Genomic DNA, 23,427 nt, shown 5'->3' with positions numbered 1-23,427 from the left:
AGAGCAGACACAGTTATACCAGCATAAAAGTGTTTTTCTTGGTAAAAGTGCTTTTCTAGGGAGGCAGTATAGGCTTTACTGGCTAAAGCACTTTTTTACCAATATTAGCTATGTCAACACCGGAAAGGTTTGCTTGCATACCCATGCCAGTGTAGTTATACCAGGAAGTTTTCTTCTAGTGGAGACTTGGCTTCAGTTGTGCTCAAAGATCTTTCTTTCCCCTGCACCTCACCTCCATCTGGGGCAGCTCCTCCTTCTCCAAACCAGTTTTCCCCAGACATCTACACACACAGTGGGGTTTTGGACTTACTGCTTTCTCTAAGACTTTGTCTAGCCAAGGCCTAAAAAGGTGCTTCATTGAGGATATGACTAGCATTATTAGCTACCTTTCAAAAGTTTAATACTCCATCACAGAGATTCCATTGCACAGAGCAATTTGCCCAGGGAGTAAAGTTTTTCTGATGGGGCATACACATTGCATCTCCAAGAAGATGGTTTCATCTGGCTGTGAGGAAGATTTTTCTACAGTTGAATCTTTCCCTTTCTCTCTGTGCCCACCCAATTGTTAGGAAACATTCCTTCATTGGCCGATACATGCAGCCCATCACAGAGATGTGACCAAGGAGGATGCTGGAAGCTCCTCGGACTCATAGAGCTATAGAGAACATTTATAATATTTACTCCATTCTTTGCCAGTGGAATATTAAATGACTCGATTACTTGAAAAATAGTCTAGACAAAGCACTGAAAAATGCACAGTGGGGAAGTCCAACACTGCACTAACCAATCTTCCTAGCTCCTATTTCCAGGGTTCACAGTAGATCTGGTTAAGACAGTCATCAAAGCTATCAATTTCATGATGCATGCCTCTAGAAAACAAGCCTTTGCACTGTCCATTACTTTAGCTACTTCAATTGAGATGAGGGAAAAAGAAAGCCTGGGCTGTGTTCCTACTATTTCAGCACTCGCTACACAGCTAAAGGCGATGTAAAGGCTGGTCATCTTCCTACTTTAGCCATCTGTGCATTTTGTATACACAGAGTGATCTTGGTTCATCAGGATCACCCTAACGGGGTAGGGGTAGGGTTCTAATCCACTGCATGAAAAATTACTTTTAGCTCCATTTCTAAGGCAATTTGCTAATTTACAGATGACCTTTGGGTATGTGAATATTGATCAAGCCAGTTTAAGCGGAGCAGTTTGCCTAAATCATCACTTTCTCAATGAGTAAAACTGGGCAAATCACTCATATTCTCAGCAAGAAAAGGGGTTTTGTAAACGGGCATTCTGGTCAGGTTCAAGTTATTAACATCACGTTTAAAAAAAAAGTCAAAGTATTTATTTATTTACTAACATGCATTTATTCAAATTGGTTGCATCTGTTCTGTAAACTGCTTCGAGAAAAAAACCCATTTTGGTTCACACACATTTACATAGTATTTAATGAATGATGAGTTACACATTTATGAAGCGTGTGTAAATGGCCTATTTACATACACAATGTAAACCATGTAAATTTCCTTTTTTCCCCTTCATGCAGTGATATTGTCTAGTGCGGCCAGTCACAATGCTATGAATAGAAATCCATTCTAACAGTGGATCCAGTGCCCGCTCAAGTCCATGAGAGTCTTTCTGCTGACTTTGGTGGCCATTGGACTGGGCCCTGTCTTTGGGTGCTTTATCAAAGTTTGTTCCTTTTAACAGCCGGGTCTACATTAGGAGCTGTTTACTGATACAGGTATAACAGTATAGTATAATGACAAAATGTTTTTAATGTGGATGCTGCTTATCCTGGCAAAGCTGGGTTTTCACTGGTGTGGTTTATTCATATTCCACACCCAAGCTATACCAGTAAAAGTGCAGTTTTTCCAATATAATTGCATCTACGTTAGGGGGTTATGCAGGCACAGCTGTGTTGATCAGGGATCAGACCTTTTCACACCCCTGATTGACATGCCTGTTGTGTAAACATTGCCGTATCATAAGCCCAAAGGTAAATACAATGCTTGCCATTAAAAAACCAACATCTACCAACAGAACACAGTGGTATCAGAGATGCTAGCGGGTTTCCCATTAGTTGAAATAAGATGGACCTGTCCTATCTCAGATACTTGTATTAGTAAATTTTGGCTTTAAATGGTGACCACTACAAGTTTGGGCAAGTTTGGGCAAAATCCATTCAGTTGGCTTCAATCAGCTGATCTCCAAAAATCATCTGAATACATATTTGTCTGTGTGTATATGTAGAGATCTGTGTGGGTACATAAATGTGTTTATATGTATAATGTGTATGTGAGCGTTTATATATATTTATATAAGGCCAAAACTTTCATTTACAAGTCAGGGCTTCCATTTCGTTTAATTACTTCTCTCGCTGCTTTAAATCAAAGACCAATTCAAAACAGAGCCACTTCTGTTCAAGTTAATTATTTTCTCCTGCAGCTTATAGGGTAAAGTGGTGGCTACTAAAAAGGGCACTTCCTAATTGAAGGTTGGTTCTAAATGCCATCCTTGTATGCATTCCCTTTGAATGGCAGTCTGGAAAATACCAGTGTTTTATTTCCGGGGACTCGCCTGCAAAGACTGAGCAGAGAGAACTGACTCATGAGGCTTGGGGCATCAATTTTCAGAGGTGACTAATTGGTTTTAGGTGCTTTGGTTTTCCAGGGCTCAACATGATACTTGGCACTTTCTGAAAACCAGGCCCCTTTAAGGCATTTCCAGCTTGGCATCCAAAATCCGTAGCCACTTCTGAAAATTTTTGCCTTGGTGGGGAGGGGAGAGGGGCGTCTCTCTCCCACCTCTTTCTTTTGCATTTTGTGTGGAGTCATATTGGCTTTCGCACTCCTCCTGAAATATGGTAAGCATCTCTTTATTTTGTTCCAGAAGACAGAAAACTCTTTGTGGGGATGCTCAATAAGCAGCAGTCAGAAGACGACGTGCGCAGGCTATTCGAGGCATTCGGGAACATTGAGGAGTGCACGATCCTCCGGGGACCTGATGGCAACAGCAAAGGTAAGACGGCTCATGATGCATGGTGCGTGGCCCCTCCAGCCAGTCCCAACCTCTGTACAACAGTATCCGTTAGACTAAGGTGACTTGGTGGCTAGATGAATGTCGCCCCTTGGATTGGTTAGGGCCAAACTTTCAAATTAAGGTCCCTAAGGAGTGGGTCAAACTCTCTGCTGCTGTAAATGGGCCAAGGTCCATTGAAGAACATGTATACCAGCCGAGTTTGGCCCAGTCTCTGCAGGAGTAACGAAACATCAAAAGAAAGGCCGTTTTTGTGGCATGTTCAGTAGAGCTGGTCAGAAAATCCCTATTATTCTTCATGAAAAACATGTTGTTAAAATGGTTCTTTTCCCCTACATTTCCAAAGAAATCAAAAACGGAAAAGATGTCAATTTTCACAAAAGAGATTTGGTTAAAATGTTAAATTTGGGGGTGTCACTCTTGGCTGGACCTTTAATAGGAAATGGGTCTCAGCCTCATCTGCGAGATGATTAACTCCTCTACCCAGGTGGGGAATAAAAAGATGGGTCATGTCATTCCATCAGGCTTCCCAGATAAATAAGGCAGAGCCTGGGAGAGGGAGCGAGAAAGGTCAGCAAAGGTCTGGAGAAGGTTGCTGAGGGCTGCAGAGAGCAGCAAGTCTCCTGCAGGAGATCTGGAAATAGCCAGGACCAGGCGTGGAGCAGATGTGCACCTGCTGGTCTCTGAATCAGAAAGAGTTGGGGAAGGCTGAGAGTCAAAAGAGTAGAGCAACCAAAAAGGTTTGCCTGCTGGTCTCTCTGAATGATAGAGAAGACAACTCGAGAAGAATTTTGGATCCTCTTCTTGGGAAAGGAAGGACTCCAGGTAGGAAACCCTGTGAGTGGCTGCTTGGAGAGCAGGGAAGGACTCCAGCTAGAAACGGTTGGGACTTGCTTCTTGATGAAGAGCAGACTGGGCCTGAAGAAGAGCTAGAGCTATGAATGAACTGTTGTGTTGTGGGTCGATGGACTTTATTGTGGAATTTTGAGCCTTGTTTCAACTTGTTCATTATTAGACCAGCCCCAAACAAGGGTGTTATTAGCAAAGGGAAAGCCTTTGTGGATTAGTTCCAGGAACCTCAGAGGGAAACTGAGGCAAAGCCGCCCTTGGCCACAAAGAGGCAATCTGGAGACAGAGATTCAGTTACAGAGGGAAATAAAATTTCAAAACCCAAAATCTTTTACTCAAAAAATTGAGGGGAGGGTGCTTGCTTGTGCCCTGCACCCCCTGAGAAAAACCAGATAATTTTGACCGAAATAAAAATTGTCTATGATCAAAAAGCCAAATGTTTCAACTAGCTGTAATATGCAGACCAGTATTGAAGGTTCCAGGAAGCATGCTGACTTCTGACTATGGAGATGAACTTCTGAACTCGTTTCCTTATTTGATTTTTGGACATTTAAAAATAAAATTTACTCCACCATTAGCAGAGTCCAAAATCAGTGAAGGCAGCAGTGTCCAAGGAGGCAGACTGGTGCAGCTGAACCAAGAAACCAGATTTCTCAACTCCCTGTACTGTGCTTTTCCTCACTGGAAATGGTAGAAGCCCCATCACTTAAAGATGGCCTGGGCAAGGTGGTGAAGAATGTATAGGATGATGGAAATGATCTTGCATTTTTCCCCAGAAGAATGGACTGGATAATCACATGGACCTAACTTTCGCAGCAATGCATAATGGGTGCACAATGCAAAGACCCACAATTGCATACAAACAGGAGCCTGCACTTGTAAGATAGGTAAATACAAACAGAAGGGCCATTTTGCGTGCGCGTATACCCACTAGCTTGCACAAACTGCAGGGAAACAAATGCACATACATTTTTCAGTGTACACCTGTCGTGCCCTGATTTAAACAATGTGCCTCGTGCGTATTTGCCCTCCCCAATTTAAAAGCTCTTATATCGGGTTTCACAGACAAATACTTAAAATTTGAAAATTGGTCTCGTTGGATTGACTAGCCAGTTGTTGGCCCTTTTGAGACAGTACTTATCACCTGGACGCGTGGAGCTGAGGGAGTTCTGTCCTTGAAGTGTGGCACATCACATCCTTTTCTCCAGCACCAGCATTTGAACAAGAATTTTCCATCTAATATCAGGGTCATTCTTCCAACCGTTTCCTAGAAAATTTAAACAGGAAGCCCTTCTCTCTTGACAGTGAAATGCATCTATTAAATATTGATCGGCATGTAATATTTCATCAAATGTGCTGGCGTCTGTGAAGAAGGCACCAGTCCTGTTGTTGCAGTTCATATGTCACCAGATATTTTGACATGTGACAACATTGATGGGCATATTTCTGCAACACGAAGACGGAGGATCCTAACCACAGTGACATATTTGAGAAAAACACTGCTATGCCTGTAAAGTCACTCTCAGCCAGAAAAGATTCTTCATCTTCAGACAGACCTCAGCTTGTCAAGGTAGTAGGAAACAGCCAGGGGAAAGGGAGTGTGCCATCCGATATACTCTCTGCTCTGGGGGTGAGTGTCTGGAAAAGTCTAACAGCAAGAGCGGAAATTGGATGCTAACGCAATGCAGGGAGGTAGCAATCACAGCAGAATGGGAGGGTTGTTCCACACCAGAGGATCTCAGCTTTCTCCCAGCCACGATTCCCTCCAAGCCACCTACTTTTTAAGGGTTTGATCCAATGCACGTTGAAATTAATGGGATACTATCCACTGATCTGAATGTCTGTTGACTCCAGCTCTTATTCCGTAGGGCTCACTTTTCAGCATTTTCACAGTGCCATGTGATGCATCATTGCTCCCCGTTACTCATTATGGAAGTATTAGCCTGATGGTAGTTAGAGAAGAAGACACACACACACTCACAAATGCCAGCCTGTGTCTTGATGTACTTTTTCCACCTCTTTTGCAGACCCATTTTGAGCTGGAGAGGTTTGCCTGTAAGTTACAGCTTCATCTCCTGAACGGCTGGGACTTAAGAATATAACAACTGCCATAATGAGTCAGACTAATGGTCCATCTAGCCCAGTGTCCTGTCTCCCACAAAGGCCAGTACCAGAGCTTCCAGGGGAATGTACAGAACAGGGCAATATTGGAGAGATCCATCCCATCTTCCCCTCCCGGCTTCTGGCAGTTAGAGGTTTGAGGTCACCCCAAGCATGGTTTTGCATCCCTTCCCATCCAGGCTAATAGCCATTGATGGATCTATCCTCCATGAATTTACCTAGTTCTTTTTTGGAACTCAGTTATATTTTCGACCATCACAGCATGCCATGGCAATGAGTTCCCTGGATTAATTTTGTGTTGTTCGATAAAGTATTTCCTTGCTCTCCCTCTGTCCTTGTAGCTCCTCCTACTGTTCTGTTTGATCCTGCTGTTGCTCCATCGCTGTAAAGCAAATTAAACGAGTGTAGTGCCGGTGAATGGGGCTGGATTGACAGAACAATAATCTCCCTCACTGCATGCCCACCTCCCTGCCATTCTGCCAGTATCTTCCCAGAGAGGGGCAGTGGTTCTTAACCTTTACTGCAGCCTGCACCCCTTTGGTTCTCAAAATACGTTCTCATGCCCCTTATCAAAAATCGTTGAAGTAGGTCAGTTCTTTAAACCTAGATATATCATAACTATCAAATGAAAGAGATAGAATTATATCTTAATTTTAATTTTGCAGTAAAATTAAGAATACATGAAAAATTACACACTTTTTGTGTTTACCAGCTCAATGACTCTTCTGCTATTGCTTTTGTTCAAAGATGTTCAAAAAATGAGGAACTTTTTTTGAAATAACCACAAGCATGTCATCGCTCACATTTAGGTGGCTTCTGGCCTTTGTTTTGGTGTGTAAGAATGATGAAAATCCTATTTCACACAAGTATGTAGTTGCAAATGGCACCAGTTGTAGAAATGATGCTACTTGAGCACCCCAGACATTCTCAAGTGTCATGGTCTCAAACTCCATTCCGATATGGCCATTGGCTCATAATTCAATGAGATCATCTTTCATCAAATCACTATCGCTGATGGAATCCAGGTAAAAAAGAAATGGATCTAGTATGCTGTGGAAGTAAACTGTAACCGACACGCTAATAGTTAGCAGCTAACTGAATTCAAACAAAGCCACGATGCTACCACATCATCATCTGCGCATGCTCAAGAAATACCCTGCAACGTGGTGATACCCTGTATTTTCTAGTGAGATAATTTCACTATAATTAGCTTAAAAACTTGAAAATAATTTTTTTTGTTTGTATATTACAGTAATAGTTAAAAAATGTATAATGTTAATAAATACACAGGTTTGATGAAACAAAGTAGTTGTATTTACGTGCCTGTGCTTAATTTGTGTTTTTGATGATTTACCTTCTAAAAAAATCTGACATGTCTCGCAAACTCAGAAAGGGCATCTTGCACCCCCAGGAGGGAGGTGCACCTGAGGTTAAGAACCACTGCTCTAGGGGTTAGAGGTAATTCAGTCCAGCCATGGGTTGTGGATGTTTGTCCATTAGAATTAACTTGAGACCTACCAATTTATTTCTCAGAGTTCGCCAAACGGCAGTCAGGTGGCCACGAGCCCCCAGCATTTTAGGCTCCTGTTTAGAAATCCATCTCTAACCAGGAATGCACTTAAATATGTGAGGCCAGATTTTTAAAGGTGTTTCGGGGCTTAACTCCTATTGAAATCAATGACAGTTGGGCACTTAAATACCTTTAAAAAATCTGGCCCTATGGTTAACTTTAAGTGCTTGCTTAAGCACGTTGGCAAGAACAAGAGGCACCAGACTCCTGAAGGTCCTAATGAAAAAATAAGCAAAGATGCCATCTCTTCTAGCCTTTTTCTGTGTGTATGAAGTGAATCACTTCATCTGAGGAAGAAACAAGAACATTCTCACCCTTTCTCTCAGTTGTTCCCCATTCCTAGTTCTGAAGATTCACCTGGCATAATAAGAACAGCAGGAAGACTGAGGCAGATTCTCTCATACATAGTTTTCTGCCCTTTACCACAGAGCCATTCCAATATTTTAATCATATAAGGCCATAGAATTGGGGTGGTGGGTGGTGAGAGGGAAGTCAGAGTAAATATATATCTGAGAGTATTGCCAGCTCTCATAATTTGAGTCTTGGAAAGTTTGGTGCTTCTCTTAAAGTCCTGGCTCCTGGAGTCGTGAGGATCTCTGCTTTCGCTTTTTTAAAAAAACAAGTCAGTTTCTGGTCCTCACAATTACAGGAAAAGGCTTAAAAACATGACTCAGCTGTAATCTAGATGTTCAAAACCCAGAAAGCAAAAAGAACTGCACATTTATTATTTTTAAATACTATGATTTAAGCCAGTCTTATGAATTTTTAGGGCCGATTCATGAGTTTTTCAAATGTGTGGGATTGGCAGTACTGCATTGACTTGTGATAGATACCCCCTTCCTGAGAAAGTGCCACAGGGTTTTTAATTTCTCATGAAATATCAGAACTAATCAATAATATGTGATGATGTCACCGTCTCGTGGCTGGAGGTCCACAAAGCACAGAACACGAATACAGCTGAAATAATTTCCCATTTACTCAGACAGTGGGAGCCTGTGGTTGCAGAATGGAAGGTTCCTTCTAAGTTCTTTCCCTCCTGACGATGTCCAAGCAGCCATGTGACATGGTATGACCGATGTCTGCGAAGTTAATTACACACGGTAATCACTGGTGACAAATATCCAAAGAATGCCAAACAGCAGAACTGGTTGGACATTTTCACAAGTTTGAAATAAATTGGCTTGAAATTCTCCATGTCAAAAATTTTGTTTCCATTTTTTTGACCCTCTATAGTTGACAGTCTGTGTGTGGCAGAAGTTTTTAGGGTGAGTTACTTGAGGAACTTGAGGATGAAATGGAACAAAGAGGAAATTTCTTCTGGAATTCAGGAAAACACTTCCTGGCAATAAGGTCAATGCAGAAAGTCCTCTGACGAAGCCCCACTGGCAGAGCTGTTGAGAGCGGGGGCAGAGGCGGCCTACGAGGATATACAGTAAGGCATGTAGTAGTTTCTTGTGATAATAGGGTACTGGACTCAGGCCTTTGTCTCTGCATCATAACACTCTTGTGAGGCAGGTAGTGCTGTCACTTCCATTTTACAGATGAGGAACTGAGGCAGAGAGAAGCTAAGTGACATGCCCATGGTCACACAGGGAGTCTGGGCAGAGCAGGGGATTGAACCCAGGTATCCCAAGAATGACAGTGCTTTTCTTCAGTGCATGGTTTGTTTTGCTGACAGACAGAAAATGAGTGCTTTCTTGTCTATTGCTTTAATAAACAGAGTTGGTTAGCGTAGGTGGAGAAAGCTGAAAAATCACCTCAGTCACTGCATGCCTGGAGACACCAAAGGACAAGGCAGCAAAGTGCCGACAATCCCATTGATCAGTTTTTTACTGGTGGTTGACAAATACAGCCGATCAAGATTTTCTGAATTTCAATTTTCTAATTCAATTTTTCATTGAAGTTTTGACCAAAACAGAAAGTTTGGGAGTCGTTTTTCACATAAATATTCGTGGACAAACTCCACTCTGTTATATGACCCACACTAGTGGCAGCTGAAAAATTTCAAATGTCAATGAAAAATGTCATCAAAGTTTTGAATTTCAATAGGGAAAAATGGGAATATATTTTTCAACTAACTATATTATATAAAGTGGGAAGGAAAAGCCAGCCGGACTGGAAGGGGATAGACTTTAGCTAACCTGGAAGGGTTCCACCCCTACTGATCTTATGAGGTTAAACACTTCATTAATTGGAAAAAACAGTTGGGATAAGGGAAAGCAGGAAATTTGAGTGCCTCTCTGTACCCATCCAAAACTGTCAAGCATAAAAGATAACCACAAAGGAATCAAACCTCAGTAAGAATAAAGGCAATAATCACTGAGATCTGTCAGCAGCTGGTTCCAAGGAGGACACAGCCCTAGAGACTTAGTCTCTCCTGCTCTCTCTCGCTCTCTTTTTACAACCTGGACTTGAGTGGCAGCTCCATATTGCTAACCAGTTTAATTATTAGCATGAGTGAGCTGAAGTCTCAGCCTTGCTTTTCAAAAAGCTATTCAGGATCAATACTGAGCCTTGACAGAGTTAATATTACCAGGTTCCATTTGCGGGTGCTGTTTATGGAAGTTCCTGATTTGCACACACAGAGCAGCCAGCCAACAGGGTCCCATGTGTAAATAATATTTGTAAATGCAGTTGATGATACTTCCTTTCTCCCACCTGTTGCTTGTCCCATCTATTTAGAGTGCACCCCTTTGGGGGAGGGACTGAGTCTTCCTAGGGGTTAGTACGGTGTCTAGCAATCATCTCATTGGCCCTGATCTTCTCTGGACTCTCGAGGAGCTACATGAAGACAAATAATCAGTACGATGGGCCTTTTTCTCCATTCCATTTTTATGCATTTAATCATCTTATTTATTTGATTTTATGTTTTTAAACACCACCACACATAAGGTCTATTGCATTGTTGCAGTTTTTTGCACACTGCATATTTCACCCCATTTGGCAAAGAGTACATAATATCTCCCCCCCTACAATTCCTGCATGTTGTTCCACTTCTTCCCCACTAGCATATCAGAGTGAGCTGTCCCAGCAGAGACCTCCAGTGGTGATACCCATGAGACATGCTGCTGCTGTCACCCGTCTGACGATGCCTATAGTGTACTTCTGGCTTTGGCTGTTTTTCTGTTCTGTTCTGTTCTAGTCTAGTCTATGTGGTTTCTTATACTGCTTAGATATTAGGAACAAAATCCTCAGCTGGATTAAATCAGTGTAGCCCCGGCTGAGTAGCTGGCCCTACATTTTCAAGTGTTTAATGGTATTGGGTGCCTCTGAGGGACTTGCTGAAGATCTCAACACCTTTGAGGGGGACCTTGCTATCTTAGGAAGTGATAAACTAAAAATCAGGCACCTTTTAAGACATTTGGGCACCTGAATTTGCAGGCAGCAAACTTCAAAAGCGCCTTCAGTGCCTAACTCTTATTTATTTCAGTGGGAGGTGGGTGCAGAGTTGCTTTCTGAAAATGCATCTAGATGTCTATCTGCATTCCAGGTGTCTAACTACCACTGGTCCTTTGTCCAGAGCAAGAATTTCAGCTAATCCTTACCTCAAAGCCCAACAGGGAATGACGGTGGCACAGGGGTTGTGTTGACACCCTGTAGGTTGAACAGGGTAAATTCCATCTCCCCCAACCCGTGCAAAGCTCCCACTGATTGAGGCTTTATGCAGAGAGGGTGGATTTCACTCCAAGAGACAAAGGAACACAGTTTGATAGCTGCAGCCAAAATTCGGGGCTATTGGACCTGGAAAGCTTTTGTATACTTGCTAATCATCCTCTTTTTAGAGGCAGAAAGTGCAAAAGAATCTCTGCAAATACTTAAACACCCTGATTCTGAATTATCTCTGATTAGTGAAAAGGAAGGTGAAGTATCTCAGGAGTCCAGGAATGCTAGTCTGTGATTATTTGATAATCGATCCTTATTGTTTCCAGCTGAGGTTTATCTATCTCACTTTCTCATGATGGTCTCCCCTTAGCCACTTATAAGTTAGATCCCTCTAATAACAATTGCTACACTTTCCCCTGTCTGAACTTTGGGGGGAAATGTACAGGTTCCCAATTACATTTTAGGGTTGGACTCATCCCCTTCCCCCTCCCCCCAAAAAAACAGTGTTCTTAACTTCCGTGCTTTCAATAGCCTCTTTTGTAATCCTATGGGGTATATGTGGGAGGACAGCCAGGTAGTACGAGAAAGGGCTGAAAGCCAGGACTTCTGGGGGTTTTCTCACCTCGGCCACTGCTTATGTGAAAGTCAGCACATTTCTTATCTTCTTCTGTGTCAATTCAAATAATTATAGTGATACCTTCTCCATATTGATGATGTGAGACTCGCTGCCCCTGACACAGGGTTTACTCTTGGGTAAAGTTATGATATGGCGTGCGTACATACAAATTTACTACTCAGCCCCCAAACCTGGCTAGAAGAGGCTAAGAGAAGTGACCTCTGAATGCCTAAATGTAACCCCGAGACCTGTGTGTGTTGTGTGTCCTTGCTGTGTCTGACACACAGGGGATATGACTCGGTTGCAGCCCACAGCTTCAAGGAATGGCTCTCCAGCTCAAGTTGTCATGACACTTGCTGTTTAGTGCTGGATGTCCACGGTTCTATAACTGGCCTTGGCCAAGGTGGTGGCCATTCCATAAATACAATTCCTGTTCTCACCTTTCATGCCAAAAGTCACCACGGCAAGCTCTTTGGGGCAGAGATGAGCACTTGTGAACTGTAATGGATGATTCCCATCTGTGACACTCTACAAATAGCAAATCATTTATGTAGCTAGGAGAGCCATGTGGGTTTTCAATAGACTAAATCCCTTTCACGTGGCTGGCCGCCGTTGCCCATGTTAGCCGCCTGCTGCTTTCTGATCTCTGTTTTTAAAAACCCTTCTCTTTCCTCTCCCTCCTCTTGCAGGGTGTGCATTTGTGAAATACTCCTCACATGCAGAGGCCCAAGCAGCCATCAACGCCTTGCATGGCAGCCAGACAATGCCGGTGAGTAGCAGGCTAATGGAGAAGAACGCCTTGTGGGTCTGTTCTGCCCACGCTGCCCAGAGGCCTGATGAAGGGGTGAGGGGAGGAAGGGCTGATGATTTATTAGTGCTTTCTGAATCTTCTTCCAGGAAAAATGGATAGCAGCTGAGGCGTGTGGGGCCTCGGGTTTGTTTAGCTACTCAATTAAAAGGCCAGGGTGGCACTGTATCATTTCACATATATGTGAGCTCAAGAGGCACAGTGTCCCATGACCAATAATGATAGAGTTTTGATTGTCTGCAAAGACACACGGTCACAAATGTTGTACCAGCTGGGCCAGATTTATCCCTGGGGTAACCCCACTGGTTGCACAGGAATGATTCAGGCTTGTTGCCAGTGTCTAAATGCTTTTTCTTTGCCAAGGAATAACAGTCTATATGGGAACAATGAGGAACCTTTTTGGTGTTCAGCAGAGAAAAGCACACGGATATAATGGAAGCAGAATTTAGAGCCAAGCAGTACTGTGATTTGCACCTCCGTGCAACCACCGAAAAGTGCAAAATGCAGTTCTTATCCTCATCTCTACAGCTTAGAATTAAAAGAACTGTAAAGATATTTAGAGAGTCTTCCTGGCCATCAACCTCAGATCATTCTATTTGGACAAATGCCCAGTAGGGTTGAGGTTCCAGCCTGATATTTGGGGAAAATCTGGAAGGCTTATTTTGCTCATTCTCTCTCTCTATCTCTCTTTCTCTCTCTTTCTCTCTCTCACACACACCTGTCTTACACAGAAGAGAATGTGCAATTAAGGAGAGACAATGTGTCTCTTTTTTTGCTTTATTATTATTGGTTTATGACTTTTAGTACTAATTACCAGTAGGATAAATACTACGAAGATAAAAAAATATATTGACAAATTGGAAAGGGTTCAGGAAAATGCGACAAGAATGATTTGAGGTCTAGAAAACCTGCCTTAGAATGAGAGTCTTAAAAAGCTCGATCTCTTTTGTCTACCCAAGAGAATGTTAAGTGGCTGGATCATGGTCTACAAGTATCTACGAGGAGAGAAGATTTTAGATAGTAGAGAGCTCTTTCGTGTAGTAGACAAAGGCAGAACAAGATCCGATAGCTGGAGGCTGAAGCTCGACAACTTCAGAAAAGAAATTAAGTGCACATTTTTAACAGTGAGGGTAATTAATCATTGGAACAACTTGCCCAGGGATGTGGTGGATTCTCCATCATTTGAAGTCTTTAAATCAAGATTGGCCATCTCTTTCTAAAAGCCCTGCTGTAGCTCAGCCAAAAGTTATGGACTTAATGAAAGAACGACTGGATGAAATTCTCTGATCTGTGTTATGCAGAAGGTCAGACTAGTTGATCATAATGGCCCCTTCTGGCCTTAAAATCTACGAATCTCTCAAGATAGTGCTCCCCGACCCCAGTTAGGGATCAGGGCCTCACTGGGCTCGGAATTGTACAGATATGTAGCAAAAAGGCAGTCCCCAAAGGACCTACAATCTTTGTTAAAGATAAGATGCAAGAGGTGGGCAGGGGGAACCACCGGTGGGGGCTGGGGGAAAGGAGGAGGGTGAAGTAAGGGTAATATGAACATGTTGTCATATAGATGAACTGTGCACAAAATATAGTTCACCACCAGTCCAGCTGTTATCCTGCCGTCTTCCTTTTTCCTCACCACTCAAATCTATCTCTTGTGCATTAGGGGTCAGAATTTGCACTGAATAGCTCCTCTGCCACCCCAGTAAATCAGCTGAGTTTCTCAGGGTGAAGGTCAGTGCAGAATTTGGACCGTTGCCTCAATCATTTTTCCTGTTCACTTCTACCAGATGGTTATTACCATTTCTGTTAACTACTTGTGATTGAAATGTCCTTGAATAACCAAACCTGTGGCTACTTAGAAGGCATCATAACTTTAGTTTTACTCTGTACAGTGCTCTGCATCCACAAGGACTCCAAAGTACTTTGTATGTCCCACAAACAGCCGCATAATCCCACAGGATCAAGCCTACAAGCAACCTCAGCACCCATCCATTTCCATGGAGTGGAAGGACACTCAGCATCTTTCAGGACTGGGCCATAGAGAGAGAGAATACAGACACCTCAGGGGTAGAATGTAGCAGCAGTTGAACAGCACACACCAATACTACACTGAAAAATTGGACAGGAGGTGGAGAGGTATACTGCAACCTCTTGAAAGTGGAGGAAAAATTAGTATTTATTATTTGTATGGCATTGTTGGGGGTGAGGATAATGTATTTTTCAGGCAAATGAGAACATTAGGGGTTCGATCCTGGCCCCATTGTAGTCCATGGGAGTTTTGCCATTGATTTCAGAGGATGCAAGATTTCACCCCACTAAGCTTAGTCAGAGTGAGAGGGGTAACACAATGAGAAAGGAAAGTGGACCATGGGGGAAGGTGAACAGAGAGCAAAGGGTCAGCAGAAGGCATTCCTGGGAGAACGATATGGATCAAAGACCAGATCCCCAGCTGGTGTTAATGAGCATAGATCCCTTGGAGATAGCTCATCTGTTTTCTTGTTGTGTCCTGTTTTTTCTTGGAATCTTTCTTTTGAGGTAGGAAGCAAGGAACAATACATTTCCAAATGACCAGACTGCAATTTGACCAGTGCCACAGAATTATTACTCCTGTTCTTACCAAAGGTGCAAAATAGTCATTAATGACCCAAACGGCTAGGGCCTTGGGCCTGGTTCTTTGCAAGATCAGTGCCACTGAAACTAATCAGCTGCGTAATGGCTGCAGGTCCAGTTGTGACGTTCTGCTCAGGACACCCAGAACCGGCAGCCCCTGTGCTACCCCTCTGCCTCAGCACCATTAGCACTAGGCCACTTGTCTGGCTGCAATGCTAACTCAAAGTTGTCCCTGTGGTTCAGCCAGTTTAAATGCCTCATGGCTCATCCTCATGTACAACCAACAGTGGATCCATCATCATTCTTGTCAGGTCTCGAGTCATTCATTCTTGCAGCAGGCTCCTGTTTCTGCACAGCTGCCAGGATTATTGCTCCACTGTGACTTCCTGTTCACACAACATATGCTACCTAATAGTTTCAAAAAGTAACTTTCTTTTGTGAAAGTTTTTTTTTTAAACCCTTTCCTGAGATAGACGCCTGGCTGCTATTCATCACGCACCCTGTACCTCTGCAAGAATTTGTTTTCTTCCTTAGAGAGACCAGCAAAGTGCAAGCAATGGTGGTACAAAAGCGCCATTCTTTGTTCCAAAGCAGCTGATTCGGGGCATTACTGCCCGTAAGTCCTTTGCTTCTGTATTAGGTCAACAGTTTCATCCACAGCTGTTGACTGATGGTGTTTTTACGGCCTCTTTTACCATAGTATCTAAGCACCTCACAATCTTTTTCTGAGTTTATTTTACTGACTCTAAATCCTTTCACTCTATATGAGGCCAACAGTTTCATCCACATTTCTCTGCCTATGGTACTTATATGGCCCCCCTTAACCTGGGTTCCATGGCTTCTGTCACTCTGTTCTTTCCTGCTTCTCCTCCTACCTCTCTGCTTGCTCCCTCAGCATCCCTTCAGAGGATGTACAGAGAACAAGTGACATGCCCAAGGTCACACAGGTTTTTTTTTTTACTATACTATTAAAACCATAGTGTCTAGGAACCCCAGTCAGAGCCCCATTGCGCTAGGTGCTGTACAGAGACAGAACAAAAAAACAGTCCCTGCCCCAAGGCGCTTACAAGGAAAGAAAAAATTGGCTTTTAAGCTACACTTTGAGGAAAGAGTCTTCTCTCCACAGAAGCAGTCAACTTTTTCTGGCAAAGCTGACAATGGAATTGTTTAAAGCTTGAAAACTTTTGAGTTTGGGGAGGTGTTGACAGAGCCAATTTTTTTCTGCTGAAAATAAAAACAGTTTTCAACCAGCTTTAGTCAGCACTCTCTCTTCCTCCAGATCCTTTCTCAGTATCCCCTATCTCCCAGGAAGGCAATGGGAAATTCCCAGTTGCTTATAACTAGCTTGACAGTCAGATGAGACTTCTGCAATGGGTTTTATTTACTTGAGTTTTTTAAACAGCCAGAAAAGTATTGATTCAGCACCATCAGCCATGTGTCCCATTGCTCTTTACCCCAGCCATGACCCTGAAAATTCTGAGGTCTTCCTAGCTTTTGCTGAATTTAATAGCCCAGAGAAGCAGCTGTGTTGCTGCCTGCACTCAACCTGGAAATTCTCTGTTCAGGCTGGAACAGATTTTGTTGTTCACTAGGCTGGTGGAACGAAAACTCTGGATCAGATCACTTAGGTCAGTGGATCGGAGTTACTAAAATATTTATTAGTGTAATAAATTCATGCTGCACCTGGGGCCATCCTGGTAGTCATGCTCCTGCAGTCAGTAGCCACCTGGCACTTGATGGTCAGAGTGGCGATAAAACTCAGATCCCCGCTCCCAAGCACAGGTCCCTACCATGTAATGCTGCATTACATGTTGGAGCTGACAACCCACAGCTGAGTGATTCTGCATCCAACCAGTAGAGGGAAGTGATACCAAAAAATACTAACCTGTAACCTGCAGTATTAGTAATTTTGGGGGTTTTTTTATTATATATTCCTGTAGTGCAACTAACCTGTACAGTGCTTTACAAAGCATAGGCTGAGACAGTTCCTTTACAGTGTGGTGGGGAGGAGAGGGGGACAAACAGCTGTTGTCATTCCACCATAGCATAGCAGAGGAGCATTCAGCCAAGTTCGGGATGGGGGCAAATGCAGAGAAAGACTATAAGAGAGGTGGAAGGGAAGTGGGAGGAGATGGTCAAGTAGAGGGAGGAGAGGAAACAAGCTACTGAGGTCCTGATGAAGTTGTATCTTGCGCAACTTGCATGCACAGTGCTGGGGAAGCTACTTTTATTGTGCCAAAGTGCTGGGTAGGCAGAAGCTCCCCAGGAGGAGGGGCGTGGTGGCTGCGGTGAGCAGAGGCCCACAATGCCATACATCAGCTGAGGTATTTTTAACAATTATTTTGATATAAACAGCTCTGAACTTGAGAAGCTCCATGTAAATGGGAAGCAGTGGGGCTTGTAATTAGGTTTGTGTACACTTTCATAAATTGCTGGGAAACATCAAAGCCGTGGTGCACTTTATTTCTTTCTTCTGTTCTTCTGTTAATTGAACGGTTGATGTGTGGATAGGAAGTGCTGGCTTCATGGAGTACTATTTACAGACCCGCTGACAGCTGCACTGTGAAAATTAACAGGAACAGAGCAGCCTCTGTCACAGCTTTTCCCATAAGGGACTTACTTCAAATTGGATCATTTCTTTCGTAGGAGAAACTTTCCTTGTCTCTTCCCTCCCCAGACCCCCCCCTACACACACACACACACACACACACACACACACACACACGCACTTCATTTCCCATTGTGGGATCCTGGCAGCTACCTGGTTTTTAATTTTTTTAAAGGCAGTTGTATCATTTTCTGCAAAGTTGGGGAGCATTTGACCCAAACCCAAATCCTGCCATATTCCAGTCATGCCAGGAAGACTCACTCGTGGGAAGTCAGCAGAGCTCCTCACTTGAGTAAGTTTGGCAGGTGTGGGTCCCAAATGCATGTGACCTCAAGGGATGTGGCCCACTCCTTTAGATGCTGAGAGATGTTCTGACTTCAGTGGGAGCAGGGTTGGATTCACCCTAGCAGATTCCTTCTCCACAACTAAGTTCCGATGGTTTCTACTGACTGTTTGTACTGCGGTAGCCACAAGAGGCCTCAGCTAAGCTGCTGCCTCTTTGTGCTGGGCGCTGGGTAGACACCATAAAAGAGAGCCCCTGTCCCCCAAACTTACAAGCTAAAAGGCAAGACATAGCATGTAGGTGAAGCAAACAGGTGGGAGGGAGGATGGCAGTGAGAACAGCATGGTTTGACCTAGAGGAACATTGTGCACAATTCACAGATGTAATAAGCCAGTTGATAGAAATGGTCACAGCAGCTGCACACCCTAGCCCCAGCAGAGAAGAGTTAACTCAAGGACCCTTGAATGTCTAAAATATTACGGTTAACAACACAGTGAGGGTGATTAGAAAGAAATCATGGCATTAACAAGAGACAAGTTGAATGGCACCACCCTTCCACCCCCTCGTCTTCCAGTGCTTGTGTTCATATGTCACCTCTCTGGATTGCAAGCTCTTCAGGGCTGGCATCTTGTCGTTCCCTGTCAGTAGAGGACTTAGTGGGCTGCTGGTGCCAGATGAGTAAATCATCGGCATCATCAAGTGTTTCAAGGGAACCATTTGCACTTCATATTCTTTGCTGAATGCCAGCAGTGGGCTTGGCACTGTGCTGTCCCAAAGATCTTGAGGCTAAATCCACAAAGGGACTTAGGTGCGTCAGAATTCAGCATAATAGCCCCTTGCAGCCTCATGGAATCCACAGCTCTGAGTGAGGCGCCTAAGAATGGGAGCAGCAAAAGCCAGCGTGCGGAGAGGGAAGCCACCTAAGCTAGTCAATGGGAGATGCTGAAGACAGGGGTGTGGCCTCAGCTCCACCTCTCTCCAGGAGTGAGGCACCTATCTCCAGTTGGGATTCTCAGCCAGGAACTGTGGGTAGGCACCTAAGCCATTTCTTGCAAGAAAGGTGGTAGCACTTGCCTAACTCCAAACCAAAAGGGAGAGAGAAGGAGGTGGGCCTCTACCTTGTACCCTTTAGTCCAGTGGTTAGGGTACTTACCAAGGATTTAGGAGACCCTGGTTCAATTCTCCTCCGTATCTGATATAGAGAAGGAATTTAGAGCTTGGATTTCCCATCTCTCAGTAGTTGACCAAGCCGCTGGACTATTGGGTATCTGGGAGGAGTTGGTCTCATTCTCTTGCTATCAAATTCCAGAGAAATCTTTCCCAATTAAAGTTTTATCGAAACTGATATGTTCCTTCAAAAAGTTTCCGTTTTGAAGAGTCAGCATTTTCCGACAATAACATTTGGTCGAAAAGTCCCCTCTAAAGACTTATGTGTTCCCCAGTCTCTGTTTGCTATCAAAAGTTACCACAGTCTAAAACTTAGGAGTCAGTTTTCCCTCAGCCATCAGGTCCCCTAAGAGGGAATAGACCTTCAGAGTTCGGCCCACCCCACTCCTGCCACCACCATCACTTGTTCCACTTCCTTAGCCAGAGGTTCCAGTAGGCCCCCCGGCAATAATATCTCTTATGTCCTGCAATAAAATCCAATCAAATCCCAGGGCAACGTTCCCTTCCTTCCCCATTGTTTCATAAATGAACTAATAAATCAGATGTTTCTAAGCCCCGGAATAGAATGCCAGCAGACCGGCTGCCTGACAGGGAGTATGAATCATACCGGCACCGAATATGGCCTTTTGGGGCCTAAGCACTCAACTGAGCTGCATTTCCTCTCTAGTCACATCTCCGTAGCAGTGCAGGCATCTGGCAGGACAGCTAAGAGGCCCAGGGGAGTTGATAGGCTTCAGTTGCAGTCTTTCGCTCTCTTTCTTCCCTTCAAACTGTTCTGCACTGCAGAATTCATTACCTCCAAATGGGCTAAGAGGGATAAGCGATAGCGAGCCTCACATCTTTGCTTTAGACAAAAGGAGCTAATTGGCGCTATAATGTCCTTTTATGGCTCCAAAGGGAGGAAGGAACTAAATCAACAACAGGAGGAGGTTGCCGGGGGGTTGGGGAAGAAAGAAGGTTGTAGAGGTCTCAATGCCATCAGAATTATCCACCACAGGGTATTCCACGCTCAACACCTTTCTCTTTTGGATGAAATTAGAACCTAGGAGGACTAAAATAATTTCCAAGCACTGACCTTTCCTGAGGGACGACAGCCATTTATAACCCTATAGTCCTGGAGACAAACATTCCCTCCCTCACAGGGGGATTTCTAGCCCAATAGAGGGAATTCCACTGGATAACACAGAGATCCTGTATTAAGAACACCTTCTTCCTGTAGAAGAGGAGGTATTACAGTCCCAGGATTGGATCTTTATCACTTTGATGGTTTTCTTTTCCTTTCTTGCACCTCTTTCTCACTAGGATCCTGCTCCAAAGCCCAGTGAAGTCAGTGGGACCTTTCCATGGGCTTTTGACCAGGTTTGAATCACTCAGGATGCTTCCACCTATTTTCCTTGAATCCTGTCTTCCAGCCAGCTCACCCTTAAAGCACGATATCTTCACTGGATGGAACAAAGAAGTTCCCATGAAATCTCTTCAGGAATGAACGAACCCTTTTCCCATAGCCTACACAGATAATCCTCAGGAATCTGCATGTGTTTACCCATTCCAGAATGGCCTTTAGTTGTAGGTGTCTTGATTGGTTTTGGCCAAAGCGGTCAAATGATGACCAAGATCGTTTTTAAAGGTCAAGATCATAATACCAACTTTCAGATGAGATATTAAGCTGAGACCTTTTCAATTTGTGGTTGTGAAAGATCCCACAGTATTTTTGGCAAAATCAGATTTATTAACCCAGGTGTCCCAGCCAAATGCCAATGAGTAATTACATTCTGGATTCCTAAAATCCTCTGGCAGTTTCAATAAGATATGATATTCTGCTTCATTTCCTGCCCTAAACTCTTGCATGGTGCTGTGGTACACGGTTCAACAGTTGCCATGTTTCATTCATAGATTCCAAGGACAGAAGAGACCAGTGTGATTATCTAGTGTGACCTCCTGTATAGCCCAGGCTAGAGACCTGCCCCCAAAATAATTCCTAGAACAGGTGTTTTAGAAAAACATTCAATCGTGATTTAAAAATTGTCAGTGATGGAGAATCCACCACAACACTGGCTAAATTGTTCCAATGGTTAATTACTCTCCGCATTAACAATGTATGCCTCATTCCCATTTGTTTCAGTCCAAATGGAAGCGGATTCTTTGGCATATAAAGGGCCAGATCCTCAGTTAATATAAATCAGCATTGAAGTAAATGGAGCTACACTGATTTTACACCACCTAAGGGTATAGCTCCATATGACTGTCATCGTGAGGTGCCTCAGTTTCCCCATACATAAAATGGAAATGATAATGAAAAGGTGACATCAGATTAATTAACAGCATGACGGGTTGTCCATAGTTTTGTGATCCTGAAATGGAACATGCCATGTAAGTGCAAAGACTTATTATTTAGGCTATCATAGTGAAATGTGTTAATACAGAAATGGATACAGTATCGAAGTGATTTGTAATATGCTTTAATGGGCAATATATTTCTAACTAAATAACGTTATTGCAGTATTCCTTAGCCTGTGCACTATTCCAATTTTAAAACAAGCTATTTAAAAATTGTATATCTCCCTAATTTGCTGGCCCTTCTTTAATTTTTGTTTCTTTTTAAAATCATTCCAGTCTAGTCTACTGAAGTTCTTAAACCAAACCATCACTTTGGTATCAGAGCAGAAGTATCATCCAATGGATAGGGTGCTGGAGTGACCTAGGGTCTATTCCCGGCTGAGCTTTTGACCTGCTGTTTATGTTTAGACAATTCACTTCTCCTATCAGTGACTATGTTCCCTCCCATTTTTTGTCCATCTTGCCTATTTAGATTGTAGGTCAGGGACTGTCTCTGCTATGTGTTTGTACCATGCCTAGTGCAAAGGGTCCTGATCTTAGCTGGGTCTCCCATAAAATAAATAATTAAGCTGCTCATGAAAAATGGTTTTTTCACAGTAACAAGGTTTATTTTCAGACAATATCCATTTTAAAAATAAAAGGTTCATTGAAAAAATAAAACTTTGGAAAAAAAAACCTAACAAAAAGAAAAAATGTTTGGGGGTTTTCAGTTTTTCTATGAAAATCCAATAAAATTAAATGAAAACCTTTTTTTTCTTTTTTGTCAAAATTTTTCATGGAAAAAAAATATATTTTGACCATTGCTAAACAATGACAATCGCCTTCCAGTAGCGCATGAAGCAATGGGAATAGCTCTGGCGTGTGTGAATTTGTTATAAATAGATTGAACTACAAAATCCAGCTCTGGATTGGGATCCAGCCTTTCCCAAAGTGTTGAGTTATTTGGACTTGGGGTTTTGATTCGGGGGCCATCTCTAATATCTGAGGTATGTATCTACTTATTCTTTGTTAAAATCAGGTGCAGTTTCTCCTCTAGTTAATACTTCAGTTACCCTGCAGGAAGCAATTACTTTAGCTCAGAGTGGTACCAACTCACAAGTGTGTGGGGGAATAAGACCTAAATCAAGCATCTACTCCAAATAAATTACAACTCAAGAGACCTGTAGATGGAAGTACCTGCAGCTACTATCTCTGCTTAGACATTCCCTTACCAAGGGAGCAGCATTGTCAAAGGCCTCTGTCGCTCAAGTGCTGGATGAATGTCTCCTATCTCCTTCCGTCTCTGTCACCCACGGCTTGAGCGTGTCTAAGCTGGCTCTCAGTACTCTAAAGTTAAATTGCTCCTTGTGGCTGCCTTCCCACTCATCTTTCAGATGAGACATGAAATTGAAGCCCTGAGTATGAAAAAGACATGGCATATTTCACAAGAGCAGGGTAGTTCATCCTGATGTCCTGGCCTAATTCCAGCTTGTGTAATTACATTCTGCCTATCTAACGTTCCCTCTCCTCTGCAAGGTCTAATTGGGTACACTGTTCTTTTTCACTTCCTGTCCAAAACTTCAAGGATACTCAAGTTTCTTTACAAACTGGGGCCAGATCCTCAGCTGATGTTATACAGCAGCCTTGATTTCAGTGGAGCTACACAGATTTACATCAGCCGATGTAGCTCTGTTTTCAGTCTTGGCAACCAGCTTCTCCCATTGATGCTCAGTGCCTAACTTCAGGCATGCTGGTTTGGAAATATTGCCCTTCATGGCTTGCCCAAGGGCACCTATCCAAATCAGTTTCACAGCTGGGAATAAAACTGCAGGCCAAGATTTTCAAA

General features: G+C 43.3%; 1 protein-coding gene across 11 annotated transcripts in view; it reads left to right on the top strand.

Moving 5' to 3' along the window:
• The window catches only part of CELF4 (CUGBP Elav-like family member 4), an 866,187-nt gene that overhangs the window by 695,938 nt on the left and 146,822 nt on the right, over window positions 1-23,427 (top strand). For 7 of the 11 annotated variants that reach the window (XR_012656052.1, XR_012656051.1, XR_012656057.1 and 4 more), the window contains exons 4-5: window positions 2,887-3,015; window positions 12,482-12,561. Coding sequence is in view for 2 of the 11 variants with exons in the window: in XM_032779828.2 (XP_032635719.1) it covers window positions 2,887-3,015; window positions 12,482-12,561 (209 nt within the window). In the remaining 9 variants the exon portion in view is untranslated. The remainder of the gene's footprint in view (window positions 1-2,886; window positions 3,016-12,481; window positions 12,562-23,427) is intronic. The other 4 variants (XR_012656054.1, XR_012656059.1, XR_012656055.1 and 1 more) reach the window with 1 other exon arrangement.

Source organism: Chelonoidis abingdonii, chromosome 6 (assembly GCF_003597395.2).
Source record: "Chelonoidis abingdonii isolate Lonesome George chromosome 6, CheloAbing_2.0, whole genome shotgun sequence".
NCBI classification, from domain to species: Eukaryota; Metazoa; Chordata; order Testudines; family Testudinidae; genus Chelonoidis; species Chelonoidis abingdonii.
The sequence above is the reverse complement of the archived record's forward strand: the minus strand, read 5'-3'. Positions and strand labels throughout refer to the sequence as shown.